General features: G+C 43.5%; 1 protein-coding gene across 6 annotated transcripts in view; it reads left to right on the top strand.

Annotated features, from left to right (window-relative positions):
- The window catches only part of HECW2 (HECT, C2 and WW domain containing E3 ubiquitin protein ligase 2), a 206,983-nt gene that overhangs the window by 166,096 nt on the left and 26,661 nt on the right, over positions 1-14,226 (top strand). For all 6 annotated transcript variants that reach the window (XM_081193300.1, XM_081193301.1, XM_081193302.1 and 3 more), the window contains 4 exons: positions 995-1,078; positions 3,834-3,943; positions 8,959-9,079; positions 11,665-11,778. In XM_081193300.1, the coding sequence (XP_081049426.1) occupies positions 995-1,078; positions 3,834-3,943; positions 8,959-9,079; positions 11,665-11,778 (429 nt within the window). The remainder of the gene's footprint in view (positions 1-994; positions 1,079-3,833; positions 3,944-8,958; positions 9,080-11,664; positions 11,779-14,226) is intronic.

Below are 14,226 nucleotides of genomic sequence, written 5' to 3'. Positions count from 1 at the left end.
CTATGGAAGAAGCTTTCATGAACTACAGTTCCATTGATCGTCTGCATCTGAAGCCCGTCTGATAAAGCAAAACTGTAGTCCATGAAAGCTTATGACATTAGAAATGGTTTAGTCTTTTAAGACGCCGCAGCGCTGCTTGTTGGTTTTGTGCAAAAGACTTAACATGGCTGCTCCTCTGAAAGTTGCTGCTGTATAAGAGCTGGTGCATCATGCAAAACATGGGAGTAGAGTGAGGCCATTGTTCTACCTCTTTATTGTCTACACGGACTGGCAGCAGCTGTCCAGAGTTTCAGACAGAAGGCTTCTCTTTTGGCCTTACCTGGAGGTGCCAGGGATTGAACCTGGTATACCTTCTGCATCCAAAGCAGACGCTTTTTCCACTGAGCTGCGCCCATTCCCCTAAAAAGGTGGGTGTCAGTCAAAAAGTGGTTAAAAAACCCCCAAAACAAAACACGCAGAAACTCACCAGACTGCCACCATCTCAAATTGACTGAGCTGGTTTTGCAGAACAATATGCCTTTCTCTCGCTCCTGGTAAGCTCTGTGCTCTTGAAAATTAACAGGTTTCTCTTGACGTTTGTGCTGAGAGCGGAGCAGGTGCACACACGTTCTTTCGGAATAGCAATAGCCTTCTCCGGCGCTCGAGCTGCTGCTTGGAATTCAGAGCCACACTACCCGTGTCAAGTTGAGGGATTGATTTCCATTGGATGGGTACCTGGGAGCAGCTTCTGAGAGATGAGGACAACAGTGAAAACACAACACACCCTTCTTCCGAATGCATTCGTTTAGGGGCTTGGGTGGGATGGGGGGGGGCTGGTTGCGAAATTCCTCCATTCACGTTGACATGTTGCAGCAGGACGGAAAATGGTTCCTGAAATGCAGAGGGATAATCTAGAGGTGCATTTGATATACCCAGTGCTTTTCCTCGCTGTCCTGGCGTACGTCAGTGCCTTGTTTGCGAGAGATGCTTTAGAACGCTGTGTCTGCCTCAACAGGGAGAAGATCCAGTTTATTCGGACTGAAGGGACCCCGGGACTCGTGCGCCTGTCTAGTGATGCAGACCTTGTCATGTTACTAAGGTACATGGTGCTGTTCTACAACGAATATGGGTTTGTTCGATTTTTTAATCACCTTGGAACGTTTGTGCAAACTGCTCTGGTGACCCCAGCAAGCTCTCCCTCCCTTCAATTCTTTGAAATGAAGCTGGGGGGAGATGCAGCCGAGGATTTAGATGACAGAATTGTCTGTGTTAAGTTTCTAAATTGCAGCTTGCTTTCAGTCGAGGATATTTATTTATCGCATTTTTCGCTCTATAAGATGCACCAGACCACAAGACTGGTTTTTGGAGGAGGAAAACAATAAAAAAAATATTCTGAATCTCAGAAGCCAGAACAGCAAGAGGGATCGCTGCGCAGTGAAAGCAGCAATCCCTCTTGCTGTTCTGGCTTCTGGGATAGCTGTGCAGCCTGCATTCGCTCCATAAGACGCACACACATTTCCCCATACTTTTTAGGAGGGAAAAAGTGAGTCTTATAGTGCAAAAATTACAGTATTTATCTCGAGAAACCTGTCAATCCAAATAGACTCCAATCAGTCGTAAAGAGCCACTCAATAGCATGGCTAATGTCGAATCTATGTAATATTGGGGGTGGGCGGGAATTGTAGCCCAAATTTAAGCACATATGTAGCCTTTGTTTGTCTCAACATACCCCCCCCCCAGCTTTCTTCATGCCTCTTTGTTGATAAATTGGTTCTACCATCTCTTGCCTTCCAGAATGACTGGTGAAGGGCTTTGGATTAAAACATTTTCGTTTTAATTGAAAACAGCTGCATTTGCGCAATTGGAAAGTTAGAAACAGACAGTAGCTCATTCGGTAGAGCATTATATTCTTAATCTCAGGGTCGTGGATTCAAGCCCCACGTTGGGCAAAAGGGATTCTCGCATTGTATGGGATTGGACTAGTCACTAAATGAGCCTCGTGCTCCTTTCCAACTCTACAGTTCTATGGAAAATGCTGGCAGTGCGAGAAGGAGGAGGGGCAAGAGCCAGGAAAGGGCTGGACATTGGCTTAGAAGAAAACCGAATATTTGCATAATTGCGGAAACAAACAAGGGAAGGATAAATACTACAATATGTATGAAGAAGAGGTAGAATTTTGACTAGGAGGGACCAGAATTCAAGGTTGTATTTCTCACGGAAGAGGAACATATTTTATGCCATAAGGCAGGGGTCAGCAAACTTTTTCAGCAGGGGGCCGGTCCACTGTCCCTCAGGCCTTGTGGGGGGCCAGACTATATTTTGAAGGGGGGATGAATTAATTCCTATGCCCCACAAATAACCCAGAGATGCATTTTAAATAAAAGCACACATTCTACTCATGTAAAAATACCAGGCAGGACCCACAAATAACCCAGAGATGCATTTTAAATAAAAGCACACATTCTACTCATGTAAAAACACGCTGATTCCCATAATGTCCATGGGCCGGATTTAGAAGGCGATTGGGCTGGATCCAGCTCCAGGGCCTTAGTTTGCCTACCCATGCCAAAAGGTTTGTGGGAATTAGAGAGTGGAGCTCAGCTATTATTTCAAAGGTATGGACCAGGGAGAAGAGTCGGTGGAAGAAGATTGGAAGAAATTTAAAGACTATTTACAGAAATATTGTAAAATTAATGAATGTTAGAATGATGTTAGAATGAAATTGAGTGGTTCTAGCAGCAATGTCATAAAGGTGTATGAAAAAATGGCCGGTTAATAGGTGAGAATCTAAAACTATAAAATATTAAGTTAAAGGACTAAGACAAAAACAAAGAGGGAAAGGAATTGCTGAATTAACCAATTGAACTGGAATACAAAAAAGGGAGGTGAGAGGAGGTCAGGGAAGCAAGGAAATGAAATGTAAGATACGGAAGGATTAATCTGTTTTTAAGTGTTTTTTCTAACTTTTCCCCCTATATTTTGTATTTTGTATGGTTTTTTTTTTCTTTCTATATTTTCCCTCGTCTCTTTTATTTTTAACTATGTAATTTTTTGTTTCTGAAATTTTAATAGATATCATTCAAAAAAAAAATTATTTCAAAGGTATGGCCTTGCATGAAGACTTCTTATCCCCTTCCTTCATTGATCTCCCTTTCCTCTCTTAACCTACATGCAGAGGCGTGGCATTCAGGTGTGGCATTCAGTGTGCCAACATTGGGCACACAGACATAGTAAAGTTTGCAAGCAGGCATGATCGTGCCCCCCCAAAAAAACGAAAGTCTTATCTGCACATGGACCCTTTATCCCACAGCATTATTTGTGTCTCATTCACAAAGTGCTTGCTTTGTCATTGACTGAGAAACGAAGGGCTACTCTCAGGAGATGCAGTGTAAAGATTCCTGATGTTGGGACCACAATGTACCGTACTTTTCCTTGTATAAGACTAGTTGTTGTTGGTTTTTTTTACTAAAATATAATGTTTAAAAAGGGGGTTAGTCTTATACACAGGGGCAATCTCCCCCCCCATTTCCTTAATTTTGAGTCCCCCAAAATAGGGGCGTCTTATACACGGGGGCGTCTTATACACGGAAAAATACGGTATGCATCTTTCTTGGAATCCTGTCCCAAAGATATGAAAGAATGCCAGGTGATATTTTAGAGCAGGCAAAACTAATTACAGTGTGCGTGATTGGAAGCAGGAGTGGTAGGTTCGGAGGATGTGTTTAACCCTTTTCCTTCCAAGCACTTTCTTGTTCCAACTGCCTTTTCTGCTTAAAATATAGTAGATGCAATAGTTTCGAAGAAACGTGCAAGTCTCCCTTATGTTCTCTCTCCCCCCCTCAATTTTCTTTTAGTTTATTTGAAGAGGAAATAATGTCATATGTACCGCCGCATGCCTTACTTCATCCCAGTTATTGCCAGTCTCCACGAGGCTCCCCGGTGTCCTCTCCTCAAAACTCTCCAGGTAAGCCCTGCTACAACTGCATCAATGGTAGAGAGCTAACCTGATGTTCTCATCTGTTTTCATGGACTTCTTTGTGCAAACAAGCAGGAGGTGAAAACTTTGGCTGTTGCGGCTACACCGATATCGTATTCTTCGTTGTAGGCATCCAAACAGCCTTTCCCAAAGACATTTTCTTTGTAAGGCATAGCCAGTGGAGATATATTTAGCTTTATTGAATAGAGCCACAAATGTGATTCTTTTCTGTCACTAGCACTGGAAAGGCTAAAAATGAAAGGGGTGCCATTTCTTAACCTTGTCATTTAAGAAAGCACCACAAATATGGGTTCGAATAGCTTATCTCTCATTGGAGGGTGGTATTCTGGAATAAGAACAAATCTTTTAAAGATTTGTTAAAGACTACAGTCGTACCTTGGAAGTTGAATGGAATCCATTCCGGAAGTCCGTTCGACTTCCAGAACGTTTGGAATCCAAAGCGTGGCTTCTGATTTGCTGCAGGAAGCTCCTGCAGCCAATCAGAAGCTGTGGAAGCCCCGCCGGACGTTCGACTTCCAAAAATAGTTTGCAAACCGGAACAGTCACTTTGGGGTTTGCAGTTTTCAGGTGCCAACATGTTCGGGAACTAAACTGTTCCAAAACCAAGGTACGACTGTATTCCTTTAAAAAAGGGGGGGAGTTTTAAGTAAAGGTTTTCTTGTGTTACGAAACAAAAAAGAAACAGCGAAAAGTACATCTATTGTAGGACAAGGAAGCCTGGGCAGATATGCTCTCCTCCCCCCCCCCCCACTTTTTGGCATGACATAAATCCCAAGCGCCGTGTAAATTAATAGACAGGTATGCTGGTAGAAATCTAGCAGAGATCTGAGGGCTATCCAAGGTATTGCATAGAATGACGCGTGTATGAATATATTTCCGGTAGACAGAAAGTTGATTGTATGCTCAGTTCAATGAGCTCCTGGCCCTTGGGGGAACAAGGTCATTTCACTGAGGCCAAGTTACCTGATCTGAAGAAGGTGACAGGGTTGTTGGAAGTGTTCAGGAATGTGACAGCCGCTTCCCACTCCCAAACTTAGGATCGAAACTTGTGGGCCTTAATGTTAATGTTAGTCAATTTTTTTTTGGGGGGGGGGGTCTGTATACATTTGACTCTGTCCAAATAACTCTGTCTGTCAGGGAGACTTTTGTGTTTCTGTTGAGAATCGAAGTGTCTCAGAGTGGCCGGGGCAACCCACTCAGAAGGGCGGGCTACAAATAATAAAAATATTATAAATTATTATCGTGTTGAGTGCAGACCACATAATTCTTTTTCCAGTCCCAGTACTTTATGCCCCCATTTACATGACATGAAAAGCCATAAAATGCTATTTATTTATTCCTAAGACCCACAGCTACGTACAAAGTGCATGTGAGAGAGTGAGAGAGAAAGAGGCATGTGCATGCTTACACAAATATTTCTTTTTTAAAAGTAAACCTTCCTTTCTTTTGTTGCTCTTACGGATGGAATAATTGCTCTTAATTGCCCAGGAAATTCTTGACGGTGACAACTGATTTGTAATAAGAACTTGCCATGTGCTGAAAGGATAATTTAGTGGTGTTTTATGAAACGTGAGGTGATGTATTCAAGAGTCGGTTGTCATGCTCAGTCCTTGTGTACATCTGGAATAATAACCAATAAAAATAAGAACGTGTTAAAAAGTATTTAGGGCACTTGTATGTAAGCAGCAATCCCAAGTGCTAGATTTCAACAAAATGGTAGACAAAACCTGTTCAAAATGTACAGTACACTGGTACCTCAGGTTACATACACTTCAGGTTACATACGCTTCAGGTTACAGACTCCGCTAACCCAGAAATAGTACCTCGGGTTAAGAACTTTGCTTCAGGATGAGAACAGAAATTGTTCTCCTGCGGCAGCAGGAGGCCCCATTAGCTAAAGTGGTGCTTCAGGTTAAGGACGGACCTCAGGAATGAATTAAGTACAGTGGTACCTCGGGTTAAGTACTTAATTCGTTCCGGAGGTCCGTTCTTAACCTGAAACTGTTCTTAACCTGAAGCACCACTTTAGCTAATGGGGCCTCCCGCTGCCGCCGTGCCGCCGGAGCATGATTCCTGTTCTTATCCTGAAGCAAAGTTCTTAACCTGAAGTACTATTTCTGGGTTAGCGGAGTCTGTAACCTGATGCGTATGTAACCCGAGGTACCACTGTATATGCATTTGAAGCAGCATTTGTGTTTTGATAAAAGTGTGGGAATCAAATATGAGATTTGAATAAGGACAATAACTACAAAGCCTGTAAGCTGCTGACTGTCAGGTACTGGGTGGATGGGTGCCTCCCTCCCAGGAACACGCCCGCCCCCCTCCCCCCCGGAAGGCACAGAAGCCAAAGACTTGGATCTGGGACACTGGTGGTAGGATACAACTGGATTTAGCAGGCACTCACTCCACTTGCCTAGGGGTTGGGGTGGCTGGCTAGCAGGCAGGGATAGGCAGGTGTTCCACCACATGAGAAAAAAGGTTGGGCTTGCCTCCTCGCAGTGCTAGCAATGCTCCTGCAGGTACATACTTAACCCTGCTCTTTCTCTGGAAAACAAGTTTTTGTACGCTTTCAAATCCTTATTAATTTGTTTAATGTCCATTTCTAAAACCTGTTTGACCAGAAGTGTCAGACACACACACACACACACACACACACACGAGCGTTGCAAACAAACAACTTGAGCAGAATGATGCCTCCTTCAAACCACTTACAGCTCTGTAAAAAAATGCTATCTAGATTAAGCCTAATGATGCAAACCTGTGCAAGCTTGCTCAAAAGTGTGTCGCTGTGCAAAAGGATGCAGCCTGAATCTCTTTCTGTTCCTGCCAGTCTATAGAACTGCATACTGGCCCCTCTTATCAGGTCAAAGTCACCATTGCTTTTTCCCAGTCACCTGTCCCATGCCTTTGTGACGGCAGTGTGTCCTTTCCTTTTGCCCATAACAGAAATAGATAAGACTTTTTTTATATATGGTGATCTGGTTTGGGAATTAACAGCCAGTAGAGTTACTGCTAAAGGTCAGATCTTATAATCCTGTAACTTTCGTTCTTTCTCTGTCCCTCTCACATTCTCTCAGGCACAACAAATATCTCCCCCGCCACACAAACACATGAACTTTAAAGTTGCATCGTGTTGTTAGTTCACACAAAGAAATTCATTAAGAGCTGCGGTGTCATTTTGGGCATGTAGCCATTTCAGCTTCTCAGTTCTGATAACATATTTGTAAGCTTTAGAAATCCAAGGAACAGAGCAGTTATAAAAAGAAATTGAAGACAACCAGGAAGCAAGTGTGTTGAGAGGGTTGTGGGTTTTTTCTTAAGTACCCTACATAACCAGGATATATATTATACTGACGTTTTAGGTGCATGTAATCTTTGAAGTAAAATGGGAAGTTGCTTCACTAAAGTTTTCCCCAAAGGTAGCGCTTGTAGTTCATTTACTTGCTTAGCTTAAGAGTTACAGTAAACAGAAATGCAGCGCATTTTGTTAAATGTTGTTTCCCGTCCCCCCTGCACATAGTTCTCTTTTGAGAGATGCTAAGTCTGGAAATTAACTTTCAAAATTAGGCATGTGTTTTGTTATGAGTCATCTTACACCAGAAGTTAAAGCAGGTTTTTGAGGTTGCAACTGGCAATTCAAGTAATTTGTGCTTTTAGATATTTCCACAGATGACTAGAGCAGATTACTGCATCTTGCTTTGAACAAAAATCAGGCATGCTCTTTTTCTAAATGTTTTAGAACAGCCTTTTTTGGGGCGGGGGAGGAGGCTGCAGCCTTACACGCTTACTTAGGAACTCAGTGGACTTACTTCTGAGTAGACATGTATAGGTTTACCCTCTTTGTGTGTGAATGCATTGTCGGATGTTCATATGTTTTCAGTAGTATGCACCCTTAATTCATTCATAAATGTATATTTAAATGTGTGTTCTCCAGGCTACGCAAAGGCATCACTTACGAAATGCCAATTAAATTTCCAATTAAGGATGCATAGCTTTCGCTTTCTCTCCTGATGGTTAAGAGAAAATCCACAGTTGTCATATTAAAATGGTCATATGCTCATATAATACGCTTATGCAAAACAAAGTCTCCCCCTTCTTGTTCTGTGTCAGTCCAGTTCTTTTACTAGTTCATCATGGTTTAAAACCACCCACACACTTTAAGAGGGGTAGGTTGGCTTCAGTTTTCTCCCCCCCCCCTTTTTTTATACTTACTAGAACCCCTGTGGCCTACTGATACCAAATTTGGAAAGTAAGATCTCATACTAGGGATCGCCTAACAGTTAAGGCATAACTAATCTGTGTTAAATAATCTGAAACATGCACTGTTGCTAAAAGATCTGAGACTTGTCCTCCTGGATCTGGTCAGGCCCACCTAGTTGAGCCTTCTTTGCAAAAAATAAAGATCCCCTCGACAGCGGGCTTGTTGTTTATTTATTATATTTATAGTTACTAAATTTATATGCCGCCCATCATCAAAAGAGTTCATGACGGTTCACAAGATAAAACACAAGATAAAAACACAAGTAAATCATTAAACCCAAACAACAAAACAATAACCCCCCCTTCCCACAGACACATTTAAAAGGCTGTAGGATATAAAGCAGCCCAAGCCCAAGAGGAACACTTTTGCCTGGCACCTAAAAAACACAATGAAGGCGCCAGGCAAACCGCCCTGGGGAGAGCATTCCACAGACGGGGAGCCACTGCAGAGAAGGCCTGTTCTCGTGTTGCCACCCTCCGGACCACACATGGAGGAGGCACATGAAGAAGGGCTTCAGATGATGGGTTTTGTGCATCACCAATTGTCCAGGAATCTTACCATTCTTCTTCTGGTCCCCACACTTAGAATTTACAACTTTCCTCCCAGTATATGTTGCATGTGGTGTTACTGCACTGTCGTCTTCCTCCCAGTCTTGAACAGAAAGGTGAGTGACAATGATCTTAATAAAACAGGTCTTGTGCTTCTTCTGGCTTCGTTGCAGGTACTACACGTGCTAATGCGCGAGCTCCTGCTCCATATAAAAGAGATTTTGAAGCCAAGCTGAGGAATTTCTACAGGAAGCTGGAGACTAAAGGATACGGACAAGGCCCAGGGAAATTGAAGTATGTAGAAGTCTTACATAGAGCCGAGCATATTTCAGAAATAGAACACCGTGCTACGGTCAATTTATTCCCACCAATGCATGCCGCAGCGCCCCAAGCTTGAAGTATTTTGTTTGTTTTTAAAGAAAAGCCGTTTTGAGAAGGCAGAGGAGAGGGATGAGGTGTGCTTGAACCTTTTGAAGCTTGCCGCTTCCTCAGTCCAAATCCTACCACAAGTGGTTTTTCTGAAAGAAGTAGGACATCCGAGTTCTTTTACACACTGTTACAAAAGTTGGGTGCCTTCCGCTCTCTCTGCCGAGCAGTGACAAGAGCTCATGGGTTTCCGGGCCTTTACCCAGGATCTGTGGTCCTTTAGGGGAATTGAGACATGGCAGAGACTCTCATAGCTTTATGAAATATGGCTTATTCACCTATTTACACCTTCAGTCTGCATGAAGGGAGTCCAGATCTTACAGCATGGTCATTTCAAGAGGGATTTGTCCACCACAGCAGTGCAGCCCAGGCTTCAGCCAGCCTGCCCAAGATGGACCCCAGTCCTCCTCCTTCCTTCTTTCCTTCCTTCCTTCCTTCCTTCCTTCCTATCACCTCATACCCAGTTACCTTGGTAACCCCCCAAACCCCCAGTCTCTGTTCACACCTCAGGGCAAGGAAGGAGGACAATTCTCTTGCATTGCCAATGACCCTCAATGGCCCTGTATTGTTTCTTAATGGCCCTAGCTTGACCAGGTATTTTTGCATAGGCTGGCCCAGGCATCCCTCTGCAGCTTGTATTTCTCCCTTCACATCCCAAAAAATCGGATGTCCTACCATTTATTAATTTCTAAGGTTTTGGCGTCCCACCTCCAAATTGATAACAATTCATTTTCATGTGATTTGTTGTTTCCCCCTGACAATCCATAATGGGGTTTTTTTTTGGGGGGGGGGGTAAACCACTTTGGTTTCATAAACTGCTTTGAGGTGAGGCAGTGTATTTCTTTAAAAATAAATAAATAAAAATGTATATTTATTTATGGAATAAATAAACGTGGCACCGAGTATTAGTTGCTGCCGTCAAGAGCAAAGAGCTCCCAGGATATGTCAGCTAACGTGTTGGGTTATTGGGTTATTGGAAGGGTAAAGGGACCCCTGACCATTAGGTCCAGTCGTGACCGACTCTGGGGTTGCGGCGCTCATCTCGCTTTATTGGCCGAGGGAGCCGGCGTTTGTGTGCAGACAGCTTCCGGGTCATGTGGCCAGCATGACTAAGCCGCTTCTGGCGAACCAGAGCAGCACACGGAAACACCGTTTACCTTCCCTATTTATCTACTTGCACTTTGACGTGCTTTCAAACTGCTAGGTTGGCAGGAGCAGGAACCAAGCAACGGGAGCTCACCCCGTCGCGGGGATTCAAACCGCCGACCTTTTGGTCGGCAAGTCTTAGGCTCTGTGGTTTAACCCACAGCGCCACCCACGTCCCTTGGGATGTTGGAAACTCAGGTTCAAATGCCCACTTGTGACCAAATTAGACATTACATGGCAGGTGTGTGTCACCATCTTTCAGTGGTTTTTAAAAAATATATATAATGCACATCAGCTCCAAGAGACTGCAGTCCATACTGCTTTTCCTCCCCTTTGCCATTTCATGTCCAGTTTGACCCTTGGCTATAAAATATGAGTGATGTACAGAATGAAATGCAAGGGACGTGGGTAAACCGCTGAGTCTCTTGGGCTTGCTGATCAGAAGGTTGGCGGTTCAAATCCACGTGATGGGGTGAGCTCCCATTGCTCTGTCCCAGCTCCTGCCTACCTAGCAGTTCGAAAGCATGCCAGTGCAAGTAGATAAATAGATACCGCTGCAGTGGGAAGGTAAACTGTGTTTCCATGCACTGGTTTCCATCACGGTGTTCTGTTGCGCCAGAAGCAGTTTAGTCCTGCTGGCCACATGACCCAGAAAACTGTCTGTGGACAAACCCCTGCTCCCTCGGCTTGAAAGCGAGATGAGCACCACAACCGCATAGTCGCCTTTGACTAGACTTAACCATCCAGGGGTTCTTAACCTTACAAGGGATGTCCATAGGTGAGTGATCATCTTTCATCCAACAGCTTTTGGTTTTGGCAAACACTTTCCACCAAATAGCGGCCACTCAAGAATTTAAGTCCCCCCATTCTCACCTTGTCCTTTTGGCAGAATTCCATTGGTTTTCTGCATCATGTGTATTAAAGACATTCCTGGTCATTGCAAACTATAAGTGCTGGAAACGTTTGGCGTCAGTCTCTGTAGTTCAGACTTTTCAGGCTGCTTCTGCCTATGCCGAATCATGCTGGTGCAGGACCAAAATCAACTGAATTGCCTACACAGTTTATTTCTTTAGGTAAGCACCCTGTTGTCCTTATGAGGGGAGGAAAAGAAGAAGTATCCATCCCTATTACTCTGGCACAATGCCCAGGAAACTGTTATCTAAATGAATCCTAAGAAATGTTAGATTGGCTCCTAAGACATGGCTTGTAGTGCTAACTTTCCCAGGCAGTCTAAATATAACTAGGGGGAAAAACATTTAAGCTACAAATTATGGCCTCCTTTGATTCCATTTTGTTTCATTGTGCAGATTAATTATCAGGAGAGACCATTTGCTGGAAGATGCCTTCAACCAAATCATGGGTTATTCAAGAAAGGACCTGCAAAGAAATAAACTGTATGTCACGTTTGTCGGAGAGGAAGGGTGAGTAGAAAAGGGAAGTGGCCCCCAATACAGTATGTACTTTGTGCTACGCTTCGCAGCTGCGCTCAAGTATTTCATCTACTGTTTGCGGTCTAGAGCGAGAAGAGGAAGGATTACAGCCAGGAAATGCCTCTCATAAGCCTAGAACTTACAGCTGTTCGAAAATAAGTTCTCCGAGCTTTGTGACATGTGAATTCCTTTGCAAAGCATCAATTAAACTGTGTACATGTTGAGTTCCTTCCAGATCTGTTTTTGGCAGGGAGAGCTCTATCCTGCATATTGCTTTGCACTCCCAAGTTTGCTTCGAAGGGTTGGAAATAGTTTTGCTAGAGATCTAGAAAACTGTAGCATGGTTTGAATTTTCTACAGCCGTTGCAGTAGATGCTTCAGGCAATGAATGAGAGAAGATTGACATTATAAAATTTATTGAGCTGTTCAAGAATTTGGCGAGGTTAGACCAGAAGCTTAAAAGAACTAGAGGGTCATTGTTCCTTCCTTCCTTCCTTCCTTCCTTCCTTCCTTCCTTCCTTCCTTCCTTCTTCTATTTTGCACAATTTGCTACTTCTGCTCAAAATGCACTTCTGTTAGAGGAAGAAAGGCACTCCTATATAATCTCAGTTAGGGTCTTGGAAGCTGATTTGTGTGTGTGTGCGTGTGCGCGCAATGTAGCAAATGATTCAGGTGTTGTAATGTTCATTTCCTCAACATGCATACAGAATATTTTGTCACTGAGGATATGTGAATTCCACACACCAATAACGTAATCAGTTATATTAATAATCGTTAATATTGACAATACTAATAATCAAGTTTTGAAAGTGGTTTGAGAGTGCTACCAGCACATATTAAATAGTCCCGTCAACATCGCTGATGATGAATACGCTACTATCTTCTTCTTGTGATTGTAGTAATAAATTTAAAATTAAACTTTATGGGAGGAATTCAGTGTTGTGCTGCTATGAATGTTCCGTCACTGCAAACGTTTTTGCTTGCTTGACGGAACAATCTCCCCTTTCTTCCTCCCATTCTTATTTTATGTTGTATCAATAATGTGAACCACCTTTGGGGCCCTTTTGAAAGCCAGAAGGCGACATACAAATGCTTGCTATAAATAAATTCAGAAAACCATTTTTCAGTGATTGAACGTTTATATATAACGTGATATGGAACGCATTAACAAATGAGGGCAGGCTTTTGCCTGGGTGTCCGTCACCAGCACAATGTGAATCATTCTGGTCCATCCCCTCTGCCCATCTGCATGCCCAAAGAGAGCAAGCTACAAGCTATAACGTTTGTGTGCTGGAACAGTTAAGCATTTGCTCCTGCAGCTGTTGTGTGCAAGTGTTTTGCTGCTTTGGCATTACTTCAGCCTTGTGCCAGTTCTTAAATTGTACAAGTAACCTGGCTGTCGGGAGGAGTTGCGATGAATGAACAGTGCAGCAAGGAGGCATGTTAACTATTTGCAGGAAAGCGTTGGCTAGAATTAGGTTGTTTTCGTGTGTCGGCAGCAAGCCATGCTAATTCAAATGCTGCAACTCTTTGTATGTATGTGGAAGGAAAGTAAGAAATGAGTTTCTCTATATCAGGTTCCTCCAGATGCTAGTGGACTACAACCCCCATCATCCATGACCATTGGCTAGGCTGGCTGAGGTTCATGGGAGTTATAGTCTGACGGCATCTGGAAGAAGAAGAAGAAGAAGAAGAAGAAGAAGAAGAAGAAGAAGAAGAAGAAGAAGAGGAGGAGGAGGAGGAGGAGGAGTTTGGATTTGATATCCCGCCTTTCACTCCCTTTAAGGAGTCTCAAAGTGGCTAACATTCTCCTTTCCCTTCCTCCCCCACAACAAACACTCTGTGAGGTGAGTGAGGCTGAGAGACTTCACAGAAGTGTGACTGGCCCAAGGTCACCCAGCAGCTGCATGTGGAGGAGCGGAGATGGGAACCCGGTTTCCCAGATTACGAGACTACCGCTCTTAACCACTACACCACATTGGCACCACATTGGCTGCCTCTGCTATATATGTAGCCTCTTGCAAGCTGCGGGCCGACTCAGTTTTCTCTCTCTTGGTACTCTCTCCAGACATCATAAAAAGTTTGTGAAGTTCATAGTGAGATAACACTCCGGCTATGTGTACTGTGCACTTGAAAAATCAAAATATTGTGCTAAGCCAAACCAAATTACCCTCCCTTTTAAAAATAAACACATTATAGTGTTTCTGTTCCACTTCTCCTACACTCAAAGCAGCTCACAAAAATCAAACTCAACCCTAAGACTTATGAAACACAAAATATGGAACAGGCTAAAGTGCTCAGCCGCAACAAATAAGTGCAAGTGGTTATACTGAGAAGAGAGGCCTTTGCACCTTTTCTTCTGGGCACCAAACTGAAAATTGCATCGTCAGACTTTGGAGACACTGCTACCTTGGGCTTGCTTTGCACCTCAGAACATAG

The sequence above is a fragment of the Podarcis bocagei genome (assembly GCF_964188305.1).
Source record: "Podarcis bocagei genome assembly, chromosome: 1".
Classification (NCBI taxonomy): domain Eukaryota; kingdom Metazoa; phylum Chordata; class Lepidosauria; order Squamata; family Lacertidae; genus Podarcis; species Podarcis bocagei.
This window is presented reverse-complemented; position numbering and strand designations above follow the sequence as displayed.